The sequence below is a fragment of the Carcharhinus amblyrhynchos genome, chromosome 34, assembly GCF_965287045.1.
Source record: "Carcharhinus amblyrhynchos chromosome 34, sCarAmb.v2.hapA, whole genome shotgun sequence".
Lineage (NCBI taxonomy): Eukaryota > Metazoa > Chordata > Chondrichthyes > Carcharhiniformes > Carcharhinidae > Carcharhinus > Carcharhinus amblyrhynchos.
The window spans coordinates 3518336-3542674 of NC_137357.1; the positions used below are offsets into that span (position 1 = coordinate 3518336).

At 47.6% G+C, this 24339-nt stretch overlaps 1 protein-coding gene across 2 annotated transcripts; it reads left to right on the plus strand.

Annotated features, from left to right (window-relative positions):
- Positions 1-507: 507 nt before the first annotated feature.
- On the plus strand, positions 508-21301 carry LOC145361294 (vesicle-associated membrane protein 8-like). Of its 2 annotated transcripts, XM_080216944.1 has the most exons (3): positions 508-655; positions 18418-18570; positions 20941-21301. In XM_080216944.1, exons 1-3 carry the CDS (start codon positions 644-646, stop codon positions 21082-21084), a joined length of 309 nt encoding a protein of 102 aa, XP_080073070.1. In that variant the 5' UTR covers positions 508-643; the 3' UTR covers positions 21085-21301. The 2 variants fall into 2 exon arrangements, with proteins under 2 accessions (XP_080073070.1, XP_080073069.1); XM_080216943.1 differs by lacking the exon at positions 508-655 and having other exon boundaries at positions 18394-18570.
- The last annotated feature ends 3038 nt before the right edge of the window (positions 21302-24339 follow it).

Here is a 24339-nt window from a genome sequence, read left to right on the forward strand (position 1 = left end):
GAGAGACTAAGTTGGTTAGGATTATTTAACTGGAGTTTAGAAGAGTGAGAGGGGATCTCATCGAAACTTATAAAATTCTAACAGGGTTCGATGTGCGGGTTAGGTGGACTGGCCATGCTAAATTGTCCCTTAGTGTCCAAAGATGTGTAGGTTAGGTGGATTGGCCATGCTAAATTGTCCCTTAGTGTCCAAAGATGTGTAGGTTAGGTGGATTGGCTATGCTAAATTGTCCCTTAGTGTCCAGAGATGTGCGGGTTAGGAGGGATTAATGGGGTATATATGTGGGATGCGGGGAAGCGTCCTGGGTGGGATGGTCTGTCAGAGAATCAGTGTAGGCTGGACGGGCCAGGATCCTCTGATTCTATATTTGATTTTGAGTACAGGATGAATTTCAGGATGGTGCTGGAAGGGTTAACGCTCCACACATTCCTGTCCTGTTCGAATCTGCCCACAGCCACACAGAGAGGTAGTCTACGCAGCATGGGTAATTAAGTAGGAAGCAGGAAGTTTGGGCGAAAAAAGAATGATGACATTTAAAAAGCAGGAAGTGCATTGAGAAGTACTCACAGGAACAGCAGAGTACATGAGTCTCCTGCGATTATAAGTGGAACAACGATCGATCTTGCTGTTGGGGGGGGGAGTCATGGCAGCAGTTGTAAGTAGTACTGGGAGCTTAAAGCATTTTGGCTGTGTATCGGAAGTTTTATTGCTTTTTCAGAGCTCCGTAGAACTTTGGTGAGGCCACAGCTGGAGTACTGTGTGCAGTTCGGGTCACCACATTATAGGATGTGATCGCACTGGAGGGGGTGCAGAGGAGATTCACCAGGATGCTGCCTGGGATGGAACATTTAAATGATGAAGAGAGGTGGGATAGGCTTGGGTTGTTTTCATTGGAGCAGATAAGACTGAGGGGCAACCTGATTACAAGATTATGAACGTGGACAGAGTGAGAAGGTGTTCCCCTCAGTTGAGGGGTCAGTTACGAGGGGACAAAGGTTCAAGGTGAGGGAAAGGAGGTTTAAGGAGGACGTGAGGAAGGACTTTTTTACCCAGAGGTTGGTGAGGGTCTGGAATGCGCTGCCTGGGAGGGTGGTGGAGGCGGGATGCCTCACATCCTTTAAAAAGTACCTGTTTGAGAACTTGGCACATCATCACATTCAGGGCTATGGACCCAGCGCTGGTGGATGGGATTAGATGGGAGATCAGGTGTTTCTCGCTGTTGGTGCAGACTCGATGGACCGAAGGACATCCTCTGTGCTGTATGATTCTCTGATTCTACACCGTGCCCTGAAATGGCATTTGTTTCTACTCCAACATGGGAGAGTGAAGCCCACGAGAGTTAAGGTGTTTCCCGCAGCCGTCTGTGGTACAATTGTCCATTTTGTATTCTATTCCAGCCCATATCCCTCTCGAACTTTCCCTTCCATGTCCAAAAGGGCAGCATGGTGCACAGTGGTTAGCCCTGCTGTCTCACTGCGCCAGGGACCGGGATTCGATTCCAGCCTCGGATCACCTTCTGTGTGGAGTTTGCACATCCTCCAGTGTCTGCATGAGTTTCCTCCGGGTACTCCGGTTTCCTCCCACAGTCCAAAGATGTGTGGGTTACGTTGATTGGCCATGATAAATTGCCCCTTATATCCAAAGATGTGTAGGTTAGATGGAATGGCCATGCTAAATTGCCCCTCAGTATCCAAAGATGTGCAGGTTAGGTGGATTGGCCAGGCTAAATTACTCCTTCATGTCCAAAGATGTGCAGGTTAGGTGGATTGGCCATGCTAAATTGTCCCTTAGTGTCCAAAAATATGCGGGTTAGGTGGATTGGCCATGCTAAATTGCCCCTTAGTGTCCAAAGATGTGCAGGTTAGGTGGATTGGCCATGCTAAGTTGCCCCTTAGTGTTCAAAAATATGCGGGTTAGGGGGACTGGCCATGCTAAATTGCTCCTTAGTGTCCAAAGATGTGCAGGTTAGGGAGATTGGCCAAGCTAATTTTCTCTTAGCGTCCCAAGATGTCCAGGTTAGAGCGATTATCAATGCTAAATTGTGCCTTAGTGTCCAAAGATGTGCTGGTTAGGTGGATTAGCCATGCTAAATTCCCCCTTGGTATCAGGGGAACCAGCAGGGTAAATATATGGGATTATGGGAATAGGGCATGGGTGAGACTGTGGTCGGTGCAGACTTGATGGGCCGAACAACCTCCTCCTGCACTGTAAGGATTCTATTTGTACACTTTTTGGATCTTACTGAGCCAGACACACTGTGGTTGGCCTTACCTCACTCCTGTTGTCTCTTGGCAAACTTGGGACACTCCAGCGATTTGTTCTGGCAACTGCCGATGGAATGCTAATTGCTCACTTCCCAGCAGAGAGGAATTTGTCACACCCGTGTTGCATTAAGAGTTGAAGTCACCTCATTGTGTGACACGATTGAGATGAGAATTAAAGGTTTGCTTTCACGAGGCAGAGCTCCTACTTTAATAAGTGCCCAGGGCTAGATGTGAAAACATTCCTCCACCCCTTGAGCCTAACGTGTTATCCGAAACACACAGATTGTGCGGCACTCCCTCAGTACTCGTTTTGCGTGTCAATCTCTAGTGAACCTGGACAAATCAATGGGGAGAACCTATTCCCTTTTGGCAGAATGATCAAGAACTAGAGAGCACATGAGACATTAAACCAGTGTTGGATTGGGGCAGCACAGTGGCCCAGTGGTTAGCACTGCTGCCTCACAGCACCAGGGACCCGGGTTCGATTCCCGGCTCGGGTCGCTGTCTGTGCGGAGACTGCACCTTCTCCCCGTGTCTGCGTGGGTTTCCTCCGGGTGCTCCGGTTTCCTCCCACAGTCTGAAAGACGTGCTGGTTAGGTGCTAAATTCTCCCTCAGTGTCACCCGAACAGGAGTGTGGCGACTAGGGGATTTTCACAGTAACTTCATTGCAGTATTAATATCAGCCTACTTGTAACACTAAAAAATAAACTTAACTTCGATTCTGTGGCTCCACTATGCGATGGCCTAGTGGTATTATTGCTAGACTATTAATCCAGAAACTCAGCGAATGTTCTGGGGACCTGGGTTCGAATCCGGCCTCGGCAGATGGTGGAATTTGAATTCAATTTTAAAAAATCTGGAATTAAGAATCTACTGATGACCCTGAAACCATTGTCGGAAAAACCCATCTGGTTCCTTTAGGGAAGGAAATCTGCCGTCCTTAACCGGTCTGGCCTACATGTGACTCCAGAGCCACAGCAATGTGGTTGACTCCCAACTGCCCTCCGAGGGTAACTAGGGATGGGCAATAAATACTGGCCCAGCCAGCAACACCCAAGTCCCACAAATGAATTTTTAAAAAATCAACTGTTTAATTATCTCATTGTTTTCGGAAAGATGTGAGGGATTGTTGAGAGGGTGAAGAAGGATATTTACCAGAATGGTTCCTGAGGGGGAGATTCGATGAAGGTGTACTAGATTATGACAAATTGGCAATGAGAAGCTGTTCTCATTCGCTGATGGGACAAGGATTAGCTGGGGGGAGGGACACAGATTTAAGATTTTGGGTGACAGGGAGAAAAAAACTCTTTTAATCCCAGATGCAAAACTCAGGATTGACACTCTGGTACTGAGAGAGGGCCAGAATGAGATGTTAAACTGAGCTGTTTGTAAGAGAATCCAGCGTAGAAAGAGGCCATTCGATCCATCGAGTACAATCCCACCCAGGCCCTACCCCCATATCCACCCACTAGGCCCTCTAACCTACGCATCTCAGGACACAGAGGGCAATTTAGCACAGCCAATCAACCCAACCTGCACATCTTTGGAGGAAACCCATGCTGACACAAGCAGAATGTGCAAACTCCACACAGACAGTGACTCAAGCCGGGAATCGAACCCAGGTCCCCTGGAGCTGTGAAGCAGCAGTGCTAACCACTGTGCTACCGCTGTGGCCTTTCTGGAGAAGGGAAGGGGAGGCTCTCCCTGGGCAATATTTAGCCCTCAATCAATATCACAGAAACAGATCATCAGATGGTTATCGCACCGCTGTTTGTGGCAGCTTACAAGCAGCATTTCCGACTTTATAACAGTGACGACACTACCAGAAGCACTTAAGAACATAAGAACATAAGAAATAGGAGCAGGAGTAGGCCATCTAGCCCTTCGAGCCTGCCCCGCCATTCAATAAGATCATGGCTGATCTGTCGTGGCTCAGTTCCACTTTCCCGCCCTCTCCCCATAACCCTTAATCCCCTCTTTTATCAAGAACCCATCAACCCGCTTCTTAAAAATATTTAGCGAGGCAGCCTCCACCACTTCAATGGGCAGAGAATTCCAGAGATTCACCACCCTTTGAGTGAAGAAGTTCCTCCTCAACTCCGTTCTAAACCGCCTCCCCTTTATCTTGAGGCTGTGCCCCCTAGTCCTACTGTCTTTTTTGAGCGGGAAGAGTCTCTCCACCTCTATCCTATCCATCCCATTCATCATCTTATACGTCTCAATGAGATCTCCCCTCATTCTTCTAAACTCTAACGAGTACAAGCCTAGTTTATTCAGCCTCTCCTCATAGCTCAACCCCCTCAACTCCGGTATCAGCCTAGTAAACCTCCTCTGCACTCCCTCCAGGGCCAAAATATCCTTGCGCAGGTGCGGCGCCCAAAACTGCACACAGTACTCCAGCTGCGGCCTCACCAATGCCCTATACAGCTGCAGCAAGACCTCCCTACTTTTATATTCAATCCCCCTCGCTATGAAGGCCAGCATCCCATTCGCCTTCCTGACCACCTGCTGCACCTGCAAGCTGGGTTTTTGCGACTCATGCACAAGGACCCCGAGGTCCCTCTGCACCGTCGCCTGCTGCAGTTTTTCGCCACGTAAGTAATAGTCCTTCCTACCATTATTCCTACCAAAGTGGACCACCTCACACTTGCCAACATTAAATTCCATTTGCCATTTCCTGGCCCATTCGCCCAGCCTATCTAGATCCTTCTGCAGACTCTCCACACCCTCCGCACAATTTGCCTTTCCCCCAATCTTGGTGTCATCAGCAAATTTCGACACCCTGCACTCGGTTCCCTCCTCCAGATCATCTATATAAATGGTAAATAGCTGAGGCCCCAGCACCGACCCCTGGGGCACCCCACTAGTCACCAACCGCCAATCCGAATAGCACCCATTGACCCCCACTCTCTGCCTCCTATTTGACAACCAATCCTCTATCCACGCTAACACCCTACCCCCAACTCCATGTCCCCTGACCTTCTGCAATAACCTCTTGTGAGGTACCTTGTCAAACGCCTTCTGAAAATCCAGAAAGACCACATCCACCGGCTCTCCTCTATCCACTGCCCTAGACACATCCTCATAGAACTCCAGTAAATTTGTCAGACACGACTTCCCTTTAATGAAACCGTGTTGCGTCTGCCCTATCAAGCAATTCCCTTCAAGATGCCTCGCAATTTCCTCCTTAATGACGGATTCCAACATTTTACCTACCACAGACGTTAAACTAACCGGCCTATAATTCCCCGCCTTTTGCCTGGCACCCTTCTTAAACAACGGCGTAACATTAGCCGTTTTCCAATCTTCCGGCACTTCCCCGGAATCCAGCGACGTCTGGAAAATAACCACCAAGGCATCCACTATAACCTCCGCCATTTCTTTCAGAACCCTCGGATGCATTCCATCCGGTCCTGGGGACTTGTCCACAATCAGCCCCTCCAGTCTGTCGAGCACCACCTCTCTAGTAACAGTAATGTCATTAAGACCCTCCAGTCCTACCACCTTTCCATCGCTAACACCCGGCAAATTATTCACGTCCTCCTCCGTGAAGACAGAAACAAAAAAGTTATTCAATACCTTAGCCATATCCCCATCCCCTACCACTAGCTCCCCTTTCTCATCCTCTAAAGGACCAACGTTCACCCTAGCCAGCCTCTTCCTTTTTATATATTTATAAAAACTCTTGCTATCCTTTTTTATATTAAGTGCTAGCCCAGCTTCATAGCTTCTCCTACCCTCCTTTATCAACTTCTTTGTCAATCTTTGTTGACATTTAAACCTTTCCCAATCCTCTTCTCGCCCACTGCTCTTAGCTACTCTAAATTCCTCCGCTTTTAATTTAACACTTTCCTTCACCTCCTTCGTTATCCACGGCTTATTACCTCTCCTCCTACTGTCCTTTTTGACCATCGGAATAAATTTCTGCTGAGCACCAAGAAAGATCTCCTTAAAGATCCTCCACTGCTCCTCAGCAGACCTACCTTCCAACGCGCTCCCCCAGTCCACATTCGCCAATTCTTCTCTCATCCTACCATACTCCCCTCTATTCAAACAAAGGACGCGTGTCCGGGAACCCACTTTCTCCTCCTCCATCTGCAACAGAAACTCCACCATGCAATGATCACTCTCTCCAAGAGGATCCTTCACCGCAAGGTCCCTAATTCTACCCGCCTCATTACATAGCACCAGATCCAAGATAGCTCGCTCCCTCGTCGGCTCCAACACACACTGTTCAAGGAAATTATCCCGGCAGCATTCCAAGAACTCCTCCTCGAGCCCACCTCGTCCAACATGGGTCGACTACTGATAAGTTGCTTTGAGGTGTCCAGCGATCGTTTAGCCACTTTACTCGGGGCGGCACAGTGGTTAGCACTGCTGCCTCACAGTGCCAGGAATCTGGGTTTCATTGCCAGCTTGGGTCACTGTCTGTGCGCAGTCTGCACATTCTTCCCGTGTCTGCGGGGGTTTCCTCCGGGTGCTCCGGTTTCCTCCCACACCCCAAAGATCTGCTGGTTGGCCATGCTAAATTAACCCTCAGGGTCAGGGGGATTAGCAGGGTAAATGTATGGGGTTATGGTGGTAGGGCCTGGGTGGGATTGTGATTGGTGCAGGCTTGATGGGCTGAATGGCCCCCTTCTGCACTGTAAGGATTCTACTGATTCTCTCCCTCTATCTAAGTCATTTTCATGCCTTCTCTCAGCTTTCATAGAATCCCTACAGTGCAGGAGGAGGCCATTTGGCCCATCGAGTCTGCACCGACCACAATTCCACCCAGGCCCGATCCCCGCTTAGCTATCCTGCTAATCCCTCTGGCCTGTCACATCCCAAGACACTAACAGTCAATTTAGCATGACCAATCCACCTAACCCACATATCTTTGGACAGTTGATGGGCTGAATGGCCTCCTTCTGCACTGTAAGGATTCTATGACTCTTTGATTTTAAGAATCTACTGATGACCGTGAAACCATTGTCAGAAAAACCCATCTGGTTCCCTCTAGGGAAGGAAATCTGCCGTCCTTACCCCGGTCTGGCCTACATGTGACTCCAGAGCCACAGCAATGTGGTTGACTCTCAACTGCCCTCCCAGGGCAACTAGGGATGGGCAATAAATACTGGCCCAGCCAGCGACGCCCATGTCCCACGAATCAATAAAAAGCACCATGCCCACAGGACAGAGGACTAGGATTCTGCCCTCCCGTGCGTTGGGTGAGGCTAACGTTTGGCTATGACGTCCACATAATGACTGGACTCCTAAAAATAATTCTCAATTTGCCGTAAATTTTCATTCAGACGCTTGTGGGGAATCCTGTTGGCCAAGGTGAGGGAGGGTGGTCTGCAAACCATGGTTACGCAGCAAGAGCCAGTACAGAATAAGATTATGGCACCTGATACTCGCTTGGCTGGGAGCTTCACTTTTGTTCTCCGAGGCGGCCATCTTGTGTCACTGCCATAGCAACACAGAGACTTGACTCAGTAGCTTGTTAAGCATGACACTGTTTCCATAACACCCAGTTCTTCAGTGTTGACTTGGCGACAGTCTAAGAACAGGCCTTTGAGGTTGAGTGTCTTGGGTTACAGGAAGATGTAGATGGTCAAACAGGCGGACAAGTGGCAGATGGAATTTAACCCTGAAAAGTGTGAGGTGATGCACATTGGAAGAAGTAATTTGACAGGGAAGTATACTAAGAAAGATCTGACACTGGGAAGTTCCGAGGAACAAAGAAACCTTGGTGTGCTGGTCCATAGATCTCTGAAGGCGGAAGGGCAGGTTAATAGTGTGGTGAAAAAGGCATATGGGACACTCACCTTTATCAATCAGGGTACAGATTACAAAAACAGAGGGATCATGATGGAGTTGTACAGAACTTTAGTGAGGCCACAGCTGAAGTACTGTGTGCAGTTCTGGTCACCACATTATAGGAAGGATGTGATTACACTGGAGGGGGTGCAGAGGAGGATGCTGCCTGGGATGGAACATTTAAATTATGAAGAGCGGTTGAATAGGCTTGTGTTGTTTTCATTGGAGCAGAGAAGACTGAGGGGTGACCTGATCGAGGTGTACAAGATTATAAGGGACAGAGTGGATAAGGAGCAGCTTAGTTGAAGGGTCAGTTATGAGGCGACACAAGTTAAAAGTGAGGGATGGGCGGTTTAGGAGGGATTTGAGGAAAAAACTTTTTACCCAGAGGGTGGTGAGGGTCTGGAATGCGCTACCTGGGAGGGTGGTGGAGGTGGGATGCCCCACATCCTTTAAAAAGTACCTGGATGAGCCTTGGCACATCATAACATTCTAGGCTATGGGCCCAGCGCTGGCAAGGGGGATTACATGGGCCAGTCAGGGCCTTTTTTAACACCAGTGCAGACTCGATGGGCTGAAGGGCCTCTTTTGAACTGTAGTATACTGTGATTCTGTCCACTGCATCTACTCCACCAATCAGTGAGTTCAAGAGTGGCCTCGGCACTTTCTACTCTTCCAAATCTTCTCCGCATTTCCTGCCCTCGCTCACCTCTCGATATCTTTCAAAATCTCAGCCAAAGATTTATGTCACGATTAAACAACTATTGTGCTGTAAAGTAGAGGATTCCAAAGATTCCTAGTTCTCGGAATGGAGGGACATCCAGTCCAAACTCTCCAAACAGGAAAAACCGGATTAAAAATTTTACATGTTTCAATGGCAACACTTCTCATTGTATCAGGGAATCATTGAACCAGTACGGAGGACTTTGTAAGTCTGCAGAGGGATACAGATGCGTTGAAGTGAGGGGGCAAGGGTCTGGAAGATGGACTTCGATCTCGGTAAAAGTGAGGTTATCCATTTGAGTAGGAATAACAGCAAAATGGGTGGCACGGTGGTTAACACTGCTGCCTCACAGTGCCAGAGACCCAGGTCCGTTTCCCGGTTTGGGTCACTGTCTGTGTGGAGTTTGCACGTTCTCCGGTTTCCTCCCACGTTTTAAAGTTTATTTATGACGTCTTACATTAACACTGCAATGACGTCACTGTGAAAATTCCCCCAGTCACCACACTCTGGCGCCCGTTTGGGTTACACTGAGGGGAAATTTAGCACCTAAGCTGTGGGAGGAAACCGCAGCACCCGGGGGAAACCCAGGCAGACATGGGGAGAATGTGCCGACTCCACACAGACGGTGACCCAAGCCGTGAATCAAACTTGGGTCCCTGGCGCTGTGAGGCATTATTGCTAACCACTGTGCCACCATGCTGACCCAAAGATGTGCAGTTTAAGAATTTCAGCATGCTGCTGTGCAGAGGGACCTGGGTGTCCTTGTGCAGGAATCTCAAGGAGTTGGTTTTCAGGTACAGCAGGTAATGAAGAAGGCAAATGGAATTTTGTCCTTCATTGCGAGAGGGATGGAGTTTAAAAACAGGGAGGTTATGTTGCAGCTGTATAAGGTGCTGGTGAGGCCACACCTGGAGTACTGTGTACAGTTTTGGTCTCCTTACTTGAGAAAGGATATACTGGCACTGGAGGGGGTGCAGAGGAGATTCACTAGGTTGATTCCGGAGTTGAGAGGGTTGGCTTATGAGGAGAGACTGAATAGACTGGGACTATATTCAGAAGAATGAGGGGAGATCTTATAGAAACATATAAGATTATGAAGGGAATAGATAAGATAGAAGCAGGGAAGTTGTTTCCACTGACGGGTGAAACTAGAATTAGGGGGCACGACCTCAAAATAAGGGGGAGCAGATTTAGGACTGAGTTGAGGAGGAACTTCTTCACCCAAAGGGTTGTGAATCTGTGGAATTTCCTGCCCAGTTGAGGCTACCTCATTGAATGTTTTTAAGGTAAGGATAGATAGATTTTTGAACAGTAAAGGAATTAAGGGTTATGGTGAGCGGGCAGGTAAGTGGAGCTGAGTCCACGAAAAGATCAGCCATGATCTTATTGAATGGCGGAGCAGACTCAAGGGGCCAGATGGCCTACTCCTGCTCCTAGTTCTTATGTTCTTAAATTGAAGAAAGACTTCCTTATTCTCATGCTCCAACCTGCTTGTTTCGAAAGGTTGAGATGCCAATTGCTTACGTTATTGCCTGCTGTACCAGCATATTAACTTCCTGCATTGCGTCCATCCCCTTAACTTGCCCCAAATATATATTAACCACATCCCTCAGGGAGAACTAATTCTGGGATTGAGCCCAGGTCCCTTGGAATTAAAGGCGTCTGCAGAGTGGCGACTGGGAGACACAAACCCATTCATTTCACTCACTCTATATTCCTGGTAATTTGATGTCATGTTTTGGAGATCAGAATAGAAAGAGACGGTGCCCTAACCGCCTTATAAACAGGCAGAAGCTACCACTTTCCAAGCATGAATAACAACCTCATCTCAAAACCCACTGACATTACCCCAGGGGAATTTGCTGGTGGTAGCACAGTCCTGGATTCCTTAAAGGTTCATGGGTTCATTCATAGAATCCCTGCAATACAGAAGGAGGCTGTTCGGCCCATCAATTCTGTGCCGTTTCTCCCACAGATCATCTTACCCACCCCCGTAATCCCACTTATTTGCTCTGCTAATTCCCCTAACCTGCACATCATTGGATATTAAAGGACAATTTAGCATGGCCAACCCACCTAACCTGTACATCTTTGGACACTAAGGGGCAATTTAACATGGCTAATCCATCTAACCTACACATCTTTGGACACTAAGGGGCAATTCAGCATGGCCAATCCACCTAACCTGCACATCTTTGGATACTAAGCAGTAATTTAGCATGGCCAATCCACCTAACCTACACATCTTTGGACACTAAGGGACAATTTAGCATGGCCAATCCATCTAACCTACACATCTTTGGACACTAAGGGGCAATTTAGCATGGCCAATCCACCTAACCTGCACATCTTTGGACACTAAGGGGCAATTTAGCATGGCCAATCCACCTAACCTGCACATCTTTGGACACTAAGCAGTAATTTAGCCTGGCCAATCCACCTAACCCGCATATCTTTGGACACTAAGGGACAATTTAGCATGGCCAATCCACCTTACCTACACATCTTTGGACACTAAGGGGCAATTTAGCATAGCCAATCCATCTAACCTGCACATCTTTGGACACTAGGGGGCAATTTAGAATGACCAGTCCACTGAACCTGCACATCTTTTGACATTAAGGGGCAATTTAGCATGGCCAATCTACTTAACCTGCACATCTTTGGATACTAAGGGACAATTTAGCATGGCCAATCCACCTAACCTGCACATCTTTGGACACTAAAGGAGAACTTAGCATGGCCAATCCACTTAGCCTGCACATCTTCGGACACTAAGGGAGAACTTAGCATGGCCAATCCACCTAACCAGCACATCTTTGGACTGTGGGAGAAAACCGGAGCACCCGGAGGAAACCCATGTAGACACGGGAAGAATGTACTGACTCCACAGAGTTACCCAAGGCTGGAATTGAACCCAGGTCCCTGGCTCTGTGAGTCAGTAGCGCTAACCGCTGTGCCTGTAAACACTGGAGAATGTGGCTCAATTTGGCTCAATTGCATCACGCATGAATTAATGTCTCTCTTCCCAGGAACCAACCTTTACCCTCGTCTGAGTCCCCTTCCTTCGGCAAGGAGACCAAAAGTGTGCAAAGAGTGTCCTCACAAAGTACCTGCAAAATTGCAGAAAGACTTCCTTATTCTCATGCTCCAACCTGCTTTCTTCGAAAGGTTGAGATGCCAATTGCTCACGTTATTGCCTGCTGTACCAGCATATTAACTTTCTGCATTGAGTCCATCCCCTGAACTTCTCTCCCAAATACATATTAACCACATCCCTTAGGGAGAACTAATTCTGGGATTGAGCCCAGGTCCCCAGGAATTAAAGGCGTCTGCAGAGTGGCGACTGGGAGACACAAACCCATTCATTTCACTCACTCTATATTTCTGGTAATTTGATGTCATGTTTTGGAGATCAGAATAGAAAGAGACGGTGCCCTAACCGCCTTATAAACAGGCAGAAGCTGCCCCTTTCCAAGCATGAATAACAACCTCACCTCAAAACCCACTGACATTACCCCAGGGGATTTGCTGGTGGTAGCACAGTCCTGGATTCCTTAAAGGCTTACAGGTTAGTTCATAGAATCCCTGCAATGAAGAAGGAGGCTGTTTAACCCATTGAGTCTGCACTGTTTCTCCAACAGAGCATCTTACCTGCCCCATAACCCTATGTATTCACTCTGCTAATTCCCTAAGGGGCAATTTAGCATGGCCGATCCATCCAACTGCACATCTTTAGACATTAAGGGTCAATTTAACATGGCCAATCCACCTAACCTGCACATCTTTGGACACTAAGGGGCAATTTTGCATGGCCAATCCCCCTAACCTGCACATCTTTGGACATTAAGGGGCAATTTTGCATGACCAATCCACCTAACCTGCACTTTTTTGGACATTAAGGGACAATTTAACATGGCCAATCCACCTAACCTGCACATCTTTGGACACTAAGGGGCAATTTAGCATGGCCAATCCACCTAACCTACACGTCTTTTTACTGTGGGAGGAAACTGGAGCACCTAGAGCAAACCCAAGCAGACATGGGGGAGAACGTGCAGAGTCCACACAGACAGTGACCCAAGCCAGGAATTAAATCCAGATCCCTGGCAGTGCTAACCACTGTGCCACCATGTCGCCTGTATTGACACTCATCTGATATCAACTGCCCCTGATTCCTGACCCTTGAACCAATGGGAAGGGTCGATAACATTATCTGAGGCTTCTGTCTGGCTGTTTTCCCACGTAGGTCAAGTACAAGGAAGGAATCACTTGCGACTGTGGTGCCTTTATGGTCAGATAGCTTGAAACCTGGGCTAGCTTGTGAGGAATGTCACGTTGACTTGGCCACAGAGTGTGGCTGGCAACTTTGGAAGGAGGGGGGGGGCAATAATGACAGTGTGAAGTGGGGGCATTTCTCAGTATTGTTGTCATGCTCCTGCAGCTGTCTCTGTTTTGTCATGTCTGAAAAATGAGCGGTGGCACGGTGATTAGCACTGCTGCCTCACAGAGCCAGGGACCTGGGTTCAATTCCTGGCTTGGGTCACTGTCTGTGCGGAGTCGGCATGTTCTCTCCGTGTCTGCGTGGGTTTGCTCCAGGTACTCCAGTTTCCTCCCACACTCCAAAGATGTGCTGGTTAGGTGGACTGGCCATGCTAAGTTGCCCTTTGGTGTCCAAAGGTGTCGGGTTAGGTGGATTGGCCATGCTAAATTGTCCCTTAATGTCCAAAGATGTGTAGGTTAGTTTGATTGGCCTTGCTAAATGACCCTTTAGTGTCAGGGGGACGAGCTCGGGTTATGGTGAGAGGGCCTGGATGGGATTGTTGTCGATGCAGACTCGATGGGCTGAATGGCCTCCTTCTGGACTGCAGGATTCTATTATTTTTGGATGGGATGGTGGCACAGTGGTTAGCACTGCTCCTTCACAGTGCCAGGGACCCAGTTCTATTCCAAATGACTGTCCATGCGGAGTCTGCATGTTCTCCCCGTGTCTGCGTGGGTTTCCTGCGGGTGCTCCGGTTTCCTTCCACAGTCCAAAGATGTGCAGGTTAGGTTGATTGGCCATTCTAAATTGACCATTAGTGTCAGGGGATTAGCAGAATAAATATGTGGGGTTACGGGGATAGGGCCTGGGTGGGATTGTGATAGGTGCAGGCTCAATGAACCGAATGGCCTCCTTCTACACTGTGGGGATTCTATGGGGCACGTATTGCAATAGAGGGAGTACAGCGAAGGTTTACCAGGCTGATTTCTGGGATGGCAGGTCTGTCATATGAGGAGAGACAAAGTCAGTTCGGATTATATTCGCTGGAGTTTAGAAGAGTGAGATGGGGATCTCATAGAAACTTATAAAATTCTAACAGGGTTAGACAGGGTAGATTCAGAAAGAATGTTCCCGATGGTGGGGGGAGTCCAGAACTAGGGGGTCACAGTTTGAGGATAAGGGGTAAACCTTTTAGAACTGAAGTGAGGCGAAATTTCTTCTCCCAGAGGGTGGTGAATGTGTGGAATTCACTCCCACAGAAAGTAGTTGAGGCCAAAACATTGTGTGATTTCAAGAAGAAATTAGATTTCACTCTTGGGGATAAAGGGATTGAAGGATATGGGGGGAAGGGGAGGATCAGGATATTGAATTTGATGATCAGCCGTGGATGGCGGAGCAGGCTGGAAGGGCCAAATGGCCTCCTCCTGCTTCTAGTTCCTATGACATGGCTGCAGAGAGTGTCTGAAAACTTTGGAACATGCCGCCCCTGTTTCTCTCAGGGATGAGGGGGTGGGACAATAATGAGAGAACATGTAATCCAGCATTTTGGAGTATTTTTAACAACTTGTCCTACTCCTGAAGGTGTCCTTGTTTCGTCATGCAAAATGGGGCATTTATGTCGTGTATGGAAAATTGAATTGCGCATTTTGCCTGCTTGAAGTTACATACACGCTTGTACCAGCAGCGGGAGTCTGCTAGCAAGTGAATAAGAATAGTCAAGAGTCCACGCTTAGCAGCTTGTGCAGTTCTAGGGTGGGATTTTCCATGCAATCCCAGCCACATGTTCCACTGCAGAAGAAGTGGCCTGCCATTAGCCGGTGGCCAATTCCAGCACTAATTCTAAACACCCCTGGCTGAGCATAGAACTGTTTATGTCCCAAGAAGAACATGACACATTCTCGCAAAGATCCACCTTTTATCAGCAGTTGACATGTTTGATTTGGTCAGCTAGGTGAGTGGTTTCCCCCTCCCTCATCCTGCTGCCAAACATGTAATCATTCTTTACATGTCAAACACGTAACCATTCCTTACATGTCAAACACGTAACCATTCCTTACATGTCAAACATGTGATCATTCTTTACATGTCAAACATGTGATCATTCCTTACATGTCAAACACGTGCTCAATCCTAACATGTCAAGCATCATGATCTGAGTAGCTTGAGGTTAAGCAAACCATGTTCCGAGGCAAAGCCAGACTTTGCTGAGCTCCAATCATCTGCCAGCATTAGAATCAAAGGATAAAGACCACCACAACTTGCCAGGGTTGACATCTGAGATCAGGGAAGTTGACATCGATCATAGTAGCTTTAATAATGCCCTGCTTCTCAGTTATTCTGTGCTGCGTAAAACATCTTGATTGCTTATTTCCTCCACTCCACCGTTCTCCCTGTGTGTTCCTCCCTGGAAGATGCCGAAAATGTATGTAATGTATTGAGAATCGCACTGTGCATTTTGTCTGCTTGAAGCTACTATACCATATGCACTTATACCAACAGAGGGAGTCTGCTAGCAAGAAAATAATAATAGTAAAGGATCCATGCTTAGCAGCTTGTTAGGGTGGGATTTTCCGTGCAACGCAGCCGTGTGTTCCTCGGCAGACTCTGCTTGTCCCCCTCAGCCCAAGTGATGTCAGTTAAAATTGACAACGCGAAATGGTGTACATCATAGCCAAATATGTCCCTGTCCTCCTGATGTTTGTTACGCCATTTTCTGGTGGTGGTTTTGCGAGTGCTTGTCCTGGTTATGCAGATGCATTGTGTTCATTATACCTCCTTCACAAGTTACATTAATGATTCAGACTTTGGAATTAAAAACGGTTTCTAAACTTGCACTGGTAACAAATCGGTTGCAGGATATTCAATAGTGAGGAGGCCTGAAATAACGTAGCTATTAATAAGTGTCTCGGGACTGCCGCAATGTCTTTTTCTCACTGTGTGTGAAACTATTGTTCCCCTCAGGAAGCCAGACGAAGCCACAGAGTGGTTCTAGGTGATTTATTGACCGCTGCAGTGCTACAGGACTCTGACTAAGCCATCCAAAGTCATCAGAGTGCTGAATTTAGAAATACACAAGCAATTTTCATTTCAAATTTGATTAACATTTACCAAAGTATAGATGTCTCAATCCCCTCAGTTATTGATTAAGGTTACGTCATGCATACATAGGGTATAGTTGTCCATTTATAACTTGTACATGTTATATCATCAAGCAATGATAACCAAACCTCTGATCATTGGGATATCAACCTCCCTTTCCATTGTTGTAATGGGCAAACATGAACTTCAACTGCACATCCTTCCATGAAAAGGTCCGTGACTCTCATCTGGGTTTGCTTTAATCAGGGCCTGTGGTTTGCACATAGTTTTCACGGTGTGACTGAGCTTTTTACATTTGCGTGACTGTTGATCCCTTGTTTAATAAGCTTGCAAAACTGGCATGTAATTGGCAAAAAGAGTGGTGACATAGAAAAATCTGAGGGATGACAAGCTGGCGAAATTAAAGGAGCTATGGAATCCTGCAGGGTTACTTTGAAAATAAGACTTGAAATGGGATAGAGGACAAAGGGATACAAATACTCACGTCAATAAAGGTAGTGACACAAATTATTAAGTCGAGAAAAAAAGTGCAAACACTGGGGTTTATTTCTAGAGGGCTGGAATAGATCAAATTTTGGTTAAAACACTTGTGTACAACCCTGTTTGGCATCTTGTTAAAGGAAGCTAGTATACTGAGGCATGCAAAAGGCTGGAAACCACCCGCCTGGTAATCTTCCTTCATCAATGGTGCCTTGTTGTGTGTTGCCTGGAATTGATAGAAACCAATTTCTGGTTAAACCAGTTTATGCACCTTAGATCAGTGCTCCGAGTGATGGTGGACATTCCATCAAATCCCAACAGTGCAGAAGGAGGCCATGATAAATTAGTGTCCAATACTCTGCAGGTTAGGGGGTTTAGCCATGCTAAATTGCTCCTTAGTATCCAAAGATGTGTAGGATAGATGGATTGGCCATGCTAAATTGCCCCTGTCCAAAGATGTGTAGGTTAGGTGGATTGGCCATGCTAAATTGCCCCTTAGCGTCCAACGCTGTGCAGGTTAGGTGGATTGGCCATACTAAATTGCCCCTTAGTGTCCAAAGATGTGCAGGTTAGATGGATTTCCCATGCTAAATTGCCCCTTAGTGACCAAAGATGTGTAGGTTAGGTGGATTGGCCATGCTAAATTGCCCCTTAGTGTCCAAAGATGTGTAGGTTAGGTGGATTAGCCATGATAAATTGCCCCTTAGTGTCATGTGTAGGTTAGGTGGATTGGCCATGCTAAATTGCCCCTTAGTGTCTAAAGATATGCAGGTTAGGTGGATTGGCCATGCCAAATTGCACCATCGTGTCCAAAGATGTGTAGGTTAGATGGATTGGCCATGCTAAATTGCCCCTTAGTGTCCAAAGATGTGCAGGTCAGTGTGATTAGTGGAGGAAATACATGGAGTTTCTGGGATTAGAACCGAGATGGGGGAAATATCTTCAGTAAGAGGGTTTGGGGAATCTGTGGAATTCATTGCCACAGAGGAGGCCGGGTCACTGAGTGTATTTAAGACAGAGATAGATCGGTTCTTGATTGGTAAGGAGGTCAAAGGTTATGGAGAAAAGGTAGGAGAACAGGGTTGAGAAACTTACCAGCCATAATCGAACGACGAAGCAGACCAAATGGGCTAATTCTGCTTCTATAACTTATAGTCTTACAATTCCCTAAACCTACAGACTCAGAAACAGGCCCTTTGGCCCATCCATCTGTAAACCTAGCCCTCTTCCCAGATACTTAGCGTGACCAAGTAAAGGACAGGAGTGGACTTAAATTCATTTATAAGAAACATTTCTCTTTATTCTACACTTTAGGCACCAATATTGCATACAAAACTCACAACCGATGCAACACTTTAACGTTAATGCACTTAACTCTAATTTTTAACCAAAAAAAGATACTAACCGGTTTTGAGTGAACTGGCCAGGCCTGTTCCCCGATGTAGATCTTCCCTCATGGTTCTTTTCTCAAGATGTTCTCCAGGCCACACTTTGCCAAGGTGAGTCTGCTCAGACGTCTTGTGATAAGCCCCGGATAAGAATGTCGGAGAGTCAGCGCAGACTCGATGGGCCGAAGAGCCTCCTCTGCGTGTGTGGGTTCAATGATTCTAACCTCACCACCTTGAGGGGAGGAAGACAAGTCAAAGTGTTAACAAGGGACTGAGGTGTCAGGGTCCAGAAGGGGTGCTTGGTTGCAGAGCAGGCGGCCATTTTTGACCCATTTTTGCGTAGCCGCCTTTTTTTTTGCTTGGCTGTGTTAATGGATAATGTTCTCTCTTGCCAGGAGGAAGGGCGTGTGAAGGAGGACCGTGTCAGGTCCCTCCAGAGTGACGTAGAAGGCGTAAAAACCATCATGTCTGAAAATGTCGACCGTATTCTGGCTCGTGGAGAGAAATTGGACGACCTTATGAGAACGACCGAGGATCTACAAGCCAGTGTAAGCTAGAGGCCCTCTTAGATCAACGAGTCATGCAGTACACAAGAGGCCCTTCAGCCATTGTGTCTGCACCAGCATGCCCAACCTCCCACCTAATCCCATTCACTTGGCCCACAGCCTAGAATATGGCTAAATGGGTGGCACAGTGGTTAGCACTGCTGCTTCACAGTGCCAGGGATCTGGGTTCAATTCCCAGCTCAGGTCAGTGTCTGTGTGGAGTTTGCACATTCTCCCCGTGTCTGCGTGGGTTCCCTCCAGATGCTCTGGTTTCCTCCCACAGTCCACAAAACGTGCTGGTTGGGTGCTAAATTCTCGCTCAGTGTACCTGAACACTGTGTGGCAGCTAGGGGATTTTGACAGTAACTTCATTACATAGAACATAGAACATTACAGCGCAGAACAGGCCCTTCGGCCCACGATGTTGCGCCGACCAATTGAAAAAGCAATGACCCTCTAACCTAAACCAATCCCTTTCCATCCATAAACCTATCCACGGATCTCTTAAATGCCCCCAAACTAGGCGCATCTACAACTGCAGCAGGCAGGGCATTCCAATCCCTCACCACCCTCTGGGTAAAGAACCTACCTCTGACATCTGTCCTATAACTACCACCCCTTAATTTAAAGCCATGCCCCCTCGTGCTAGCTTTCTCCATCCGAGGAAACAGGCTATCACTGTCCACCCTATCTAAACCTCTAATCATCTTGTATGTTTCAATAAGGTCCCCTCTTAGCCGCCTTCTTTCTAACGAAAACAACCTCAGTCTCTCCTCATAGGACCTTCCCTCCATACCAGGCAACATCCTGGTAAACCTCCTCTGCACCCTCTCCAATGCCTCCACATCCTTCCTATAATGTGGGGACCAGAACTGCACACAATACTCCAAGTGCAGATGCACCAGAGTTTTGTACAGTGTTAATGTCAGCCTACTAGTGACACTAATAAATAAACCCAAACTAACCATGGAACCAATGGGTTAAATGGCCTCCTTCTTGCCCTCAAGATACCAGAATATTCCACCCTCTGCCGAGAACCACAACAGATAATTGTGGCATCGTCCTGCCAGTATTCCTGTCCTGGGAGTGTTTGATGGGGGACAGTGTAGAGGGAGCTTTACTCTGTATCTAACCCCGTGCTGTACCTGTCCAGGGAGTGTTTGATGGGGGGACAGTGTAGAGGGAGCTTTACTCTGTATCTAACCCCGTGCTGTACCTGTCCAGGGAGTGTTTGATGGGGGGACAGTGTAGAGGGAGCTTTACTCTGTATCTAACCCCATGCTGTACCTGTCCTGGGAGTGTTTGATGGGGGGACAGTGTAGAAGGAGCTTTATTCTGTATCTAACCCCGTGTTGCACCTGTTCTGGGAGGGTTTGATGGGGACAGTGTAGAAGGTGCTTTACTTTGTATCTAACCCAGTACATGTCCATTGTGTGAGGGTTAGTGAGTGGGTCTTAATAGTTTGGGTTGTAAGGAGAGGCTGGTAGACTGGGGACATTTTTCTCTGGAGTGTAGGAGGCTGAGGGGTGATCTTACAGAGGTCTATAAAATAATGAGGGGCACAGATCAGCTAGATAGTCAATATCTTTTCCCAAAGGTAGGGGAGTCTAAAACTAGAGGGCATAGGTTTAAGGTGAGAGGGGAGAGATACAAAAGGGTCCAGAGGAGCAATGTTTTCACACAGAGGGTGGTGAGTGTCTGGAACAAACTGCCAGAGGCAGTAGTAGAGGCGGGTACAATTTTGTCTTTTAAAAAGCATTTAGACAGTTACATGGGTAAGATGGGTAGAGAGGGATTCACAGAATGTTATAGAAACGCTCCAGGGCGATGGAGGTCGTTTAGCCCATCGTGTCTGCATAATCCCACCCAGGCCCTATCCCTATAATCCCACATATTTACCCTGCTAGTCCCCCTGACACTGAGGGGCAATTTAGCACGGCCAATCCACCTAACCTGCACACCTTTGAACACTAGGGGCAATTTAGCATGGCCAATCCACCTAACCTACACATCTTTGGACTGTGGGAGGAAACCGGAGCACCCGGAGGAAACCCACGCAGACACGTGGAGAATGCGCAAACTCCGCACAGAAAGTGACCTGAGATTTGAACCCAGGTCTCTGGCGCTGTGTGATGGAAGTGCTAACCACCGTGTTGCCCCAGATATGGGCCTGGATATGGTCCAAACGCAGGCAATTGGGACGAGCTCTGTGGTTAAAAAACGATGGGGTAGCATGGACAAGTTGGGCTGAAGGGCCTGTTTCCATGCTGTAAAGCTCTATGGCTGTATGAGTGATTGTTAAGAGAGTGGACACAACAGGCCCTATTTAAGTAGAACAGCCCCTGATTATATTATTTTCTTGTTCTGTTGCAGTCGGAGAACTTTAAGACGACCTCACAGAAAGTGGCTCGGAAATACTGGTGGAAAAACACCAAGATGATTATCCTGCTTGTCGTCATTGTCGCGATCATCTTGACATTTATCATTCTTATTGCAACAGGAGTCATCCCAACCTAACCTCCAGACTTCACACGTGGTCTTGAGTGGTGGAAGAAGGAAGTATTTTATTCTTTGTGGCCAGTTTCTATGCCCTGTCTCTCGGTAACCCTGTCCATTCTGCGTTGTATATTTTCAGGGCAAACCCCCCTTCACTGTACACAACCCTGCAAAAAAAATCCCTTGTAAAAACTTACTGATGTAAATGTTGACTCAATAAAATATAAGGAAGATTGCATATTTTCTTCTGGTGAATTTTAAACTGATCCAGGCTCGAAGATGGAATACTTTGCATGAAACACTCCCAGGACAAGTAAAGCACGGGGTTAGATACAGAGTAAAGCTCCCTCTACACTGTCCCCCATCAAACACTCCCAAGACAGGTACAGCACGGGGTTAGATACAGAGTAAAGCTCGCTCTGCACTGTCCCCATCAAACTCTCCCAGGACAGGTACAGCACGGGGTTAGATATCGAGTAAAACTCCTTCTGCACTGTCCCATCAAACACTCCCAGGACAGCTACAGTATGGGGTTGGATATCGAGTACAACTCCTTCTGCACTGTCCCCATCAAACACCCCCAGGACAGGTATAGCATGGGGTTAGATACAGAGTAAAGCTTCCTCTACACTGTTCCCCATCAAACACTCCCAGGACAGGTACAGCACAGGGTTAGATACAGAGTAAAGCTTCCTCCACACTGTCCCCATCAAACACTCCCAGGACAGGTACAGCACATGGTTAGAAAGAGAATAAAGGGTAAGTTTTTTTACACAGGGAGCGGTAGGTGTCTGGAACTTGCTGCCAGGGGTGGTGGTGGAGGCGATTCGATAGGGGGTGGGGTTTACGGGGCTTTTACTTAAACACATGGATATACAAGGAATAGAGCGATATGGAGCAAGGGCAGGCAGAAGGGATGAGTTTAATTTGCTGTCATGTTGGGTACAACATGATGGGCTGAATGGCCTGTCCTGTGCTGTACTGTTCTTTGTTCTATGTAAGCTTTCCCTTTGCCTCACTCACTGTTACCTCCAGTGTACCCCCACTCCCGTCCATGTTGATCTGCCTTATCAGATGAATCTCCCAGTTAACATTAACGCAGCAGATGGCTCCTAACTGTGATGCAGTTCAAAGATTAACCTCCTCGCAGTGACCACACTTGTTACTGTGGGTTGCTCACTGCAAAGCTGTGACCTCGCCTCAGACTAAGGCAAGCCAACCTTTCCCTTCATTAGTATCTACAGATCCATTCAGAAGCACTCAACTCTATCCAATATTCATTCGTGGGACATAGGCATCGCTGGCTGGGCCAGTATTTATTGCCCATCCCTAGTTGCCCCTTGGAGGGCAGTTGAGAGTCAACCACATTGCTGTAGCTCTGGAGTCACATGTAGGCCAGACCGGGTAAGGACGGCAGATTTCCTTCCCTAAAGGACATTAGTGAACTGGATGGGTCTTTCCAACAATGATTTTTTTTTTAAGTGAATTCAAATTCCACCAGCTGCCGGGGTGGATTCAAACCTGGGTCCCTAGAACATTAGCTAAGTTTCTGGATGAACAGCCCAGCGATAATACCACCAGGCCATCACATCCCCCTCACATGTCTCCTAGCTGGCAGTATTGTAGAAATCATAGAAACCCCACAGCACAGAAAGAGGCCATTCGGCCCATTGAGTCTGCACCAACCACAATCCCACCCAGGCCCCACCCCCATATCACCACACATGTGCCCACTAGCCCCTCTAACCTACGCATCTCAGGACACTAAGGGGCAATTTTTAGCATGGCCAATCAACCTAACCCGCACATCTTTGGACTGTGGGAGGAAACCAGAGCACCCGGAGGAAACCCATGCAGACACGAGGAGAATGTGCAAAACTCCACACAGACAGTGACCCGAGCTGGGAATCGAACCCGGATCCCTGGAGCTGTGAAGCAGCAGTGCTAACCACTGTGCTACCGTGCCGCCCCACTTACTCATTACTCCTTGGTTAGGCTGCACAAGTCCCTTTGACTTGTAGGGTGCAGTCAACCGGTGTGTTTTGTGGTGAGAAACTACCGTTCACTTGGGGAGCTAATTCTCTCAGAGTGGGGGACGGCACAGTGGCACAGGCGTTAGCACTGCTGCCTCACAGCACCAGGGACCCAGGTTCGATTCCAGCCTCGGGTCACTGTCTGTGCATAGTCTGCACGTTCTCCCAGTGTCTGTGTGGATTTCCTCTGGATGCTCTGGTTTTCTCTGAAAGATGTGCAGGTTAGGTGGATTGGCCATGCTAAATTGCCCCTTAGTGTCCAAAGATGTGCAGGTTGGGTGGATTAGCCATGCTAAATTGCCGCATAGTGTCCCAAGCTGTGTAGGTTAGAGGGATTAGTAGGGTAAATGTGTGGGGTGAGGGAGAGGTCCCGCATAAGAAGCTCTGTCAGTGGAACAGTGTGGAATGGCCTCCTTCTGCACTATAGGGGTTCTATGATTCTGTTCCCTCAGCTCCCTCAGATTTGTACTGGTTCTCCCTTATTACCTCTCCCCTGAATTAACCAGGGTGAGCAAACAGGCTGTTTGCAGTGTTCTCTGCATGGCAGCCTATTTTCTGATATGTAACCACAGCAGTGAGCGGCTGCAGACAGTGGGAGTAGAAATAACGGTTTGTCACGTGTGATGAAGCTCGTGTTTCCTCTTGCCTGTTGCGTAAGCTTATATTTTAACATAAGCATGCTTTGGCACAGGTACAGACAAGCTTTCCAAACATTTGAACGCCCGATCACATTGCTTAACAGAGGTCATTGAGCTGGAATCAACTTAACAGTGCAGACGTGGTTATTCAACTGGATTTTGAATGTGTCAAAATATTCCACACTGCTGCCTCTCAGCGCCAGGGATTCCATTCCCCACTCGGGTCACTGTGTGTGTGGAGTCTGCACGTTCTCCCTGTGTCTGCGTGGGTTTCCTCCGGATGCTCCGGTTTCCTCCCACAGTCTGAAAGACGTGCTGGTTAGGTGTTAAATTGTGGGTTGGAGATGGAAGGATATAGGAGATTGTTTTAAATAAGGTTCATTAGCATTGGGACGTCCCTGGTAATGTATAAGGATGTGGAATGATACCAATGTTTTTCTCTTTTAATTCACAGGTTTTAAGTTGGTCCGCCTTGTTGTCCAACGAGGGGCATACACGCGATGGGTCGTACTTGGGCTGCTCTTGAACGTTTGAGATTGGCCTAGTACTTCATGCTGTTAGTGTACACTTAAACTGGACCAGATGCTGGGCAACACGACAGCTCA

Bases quoted from the DNA above. Each gene is read 5' to 3' on its own strand.
- LOC145361294 (XM_080216943.1), top strand. From the start codon at position 18,394: ATGGATAATGTTCTCTCTTGCCAGGAGGAAGGGCGTGTGAAGGAGGAC. The intron at 18,571-20,940 runs GTAAGCTAGAGG...GTTCTGTTGCAG, and splicing joins CCGAGGATCTACAAGCCAGT to TCGGAGAACTTTAAGACGAC.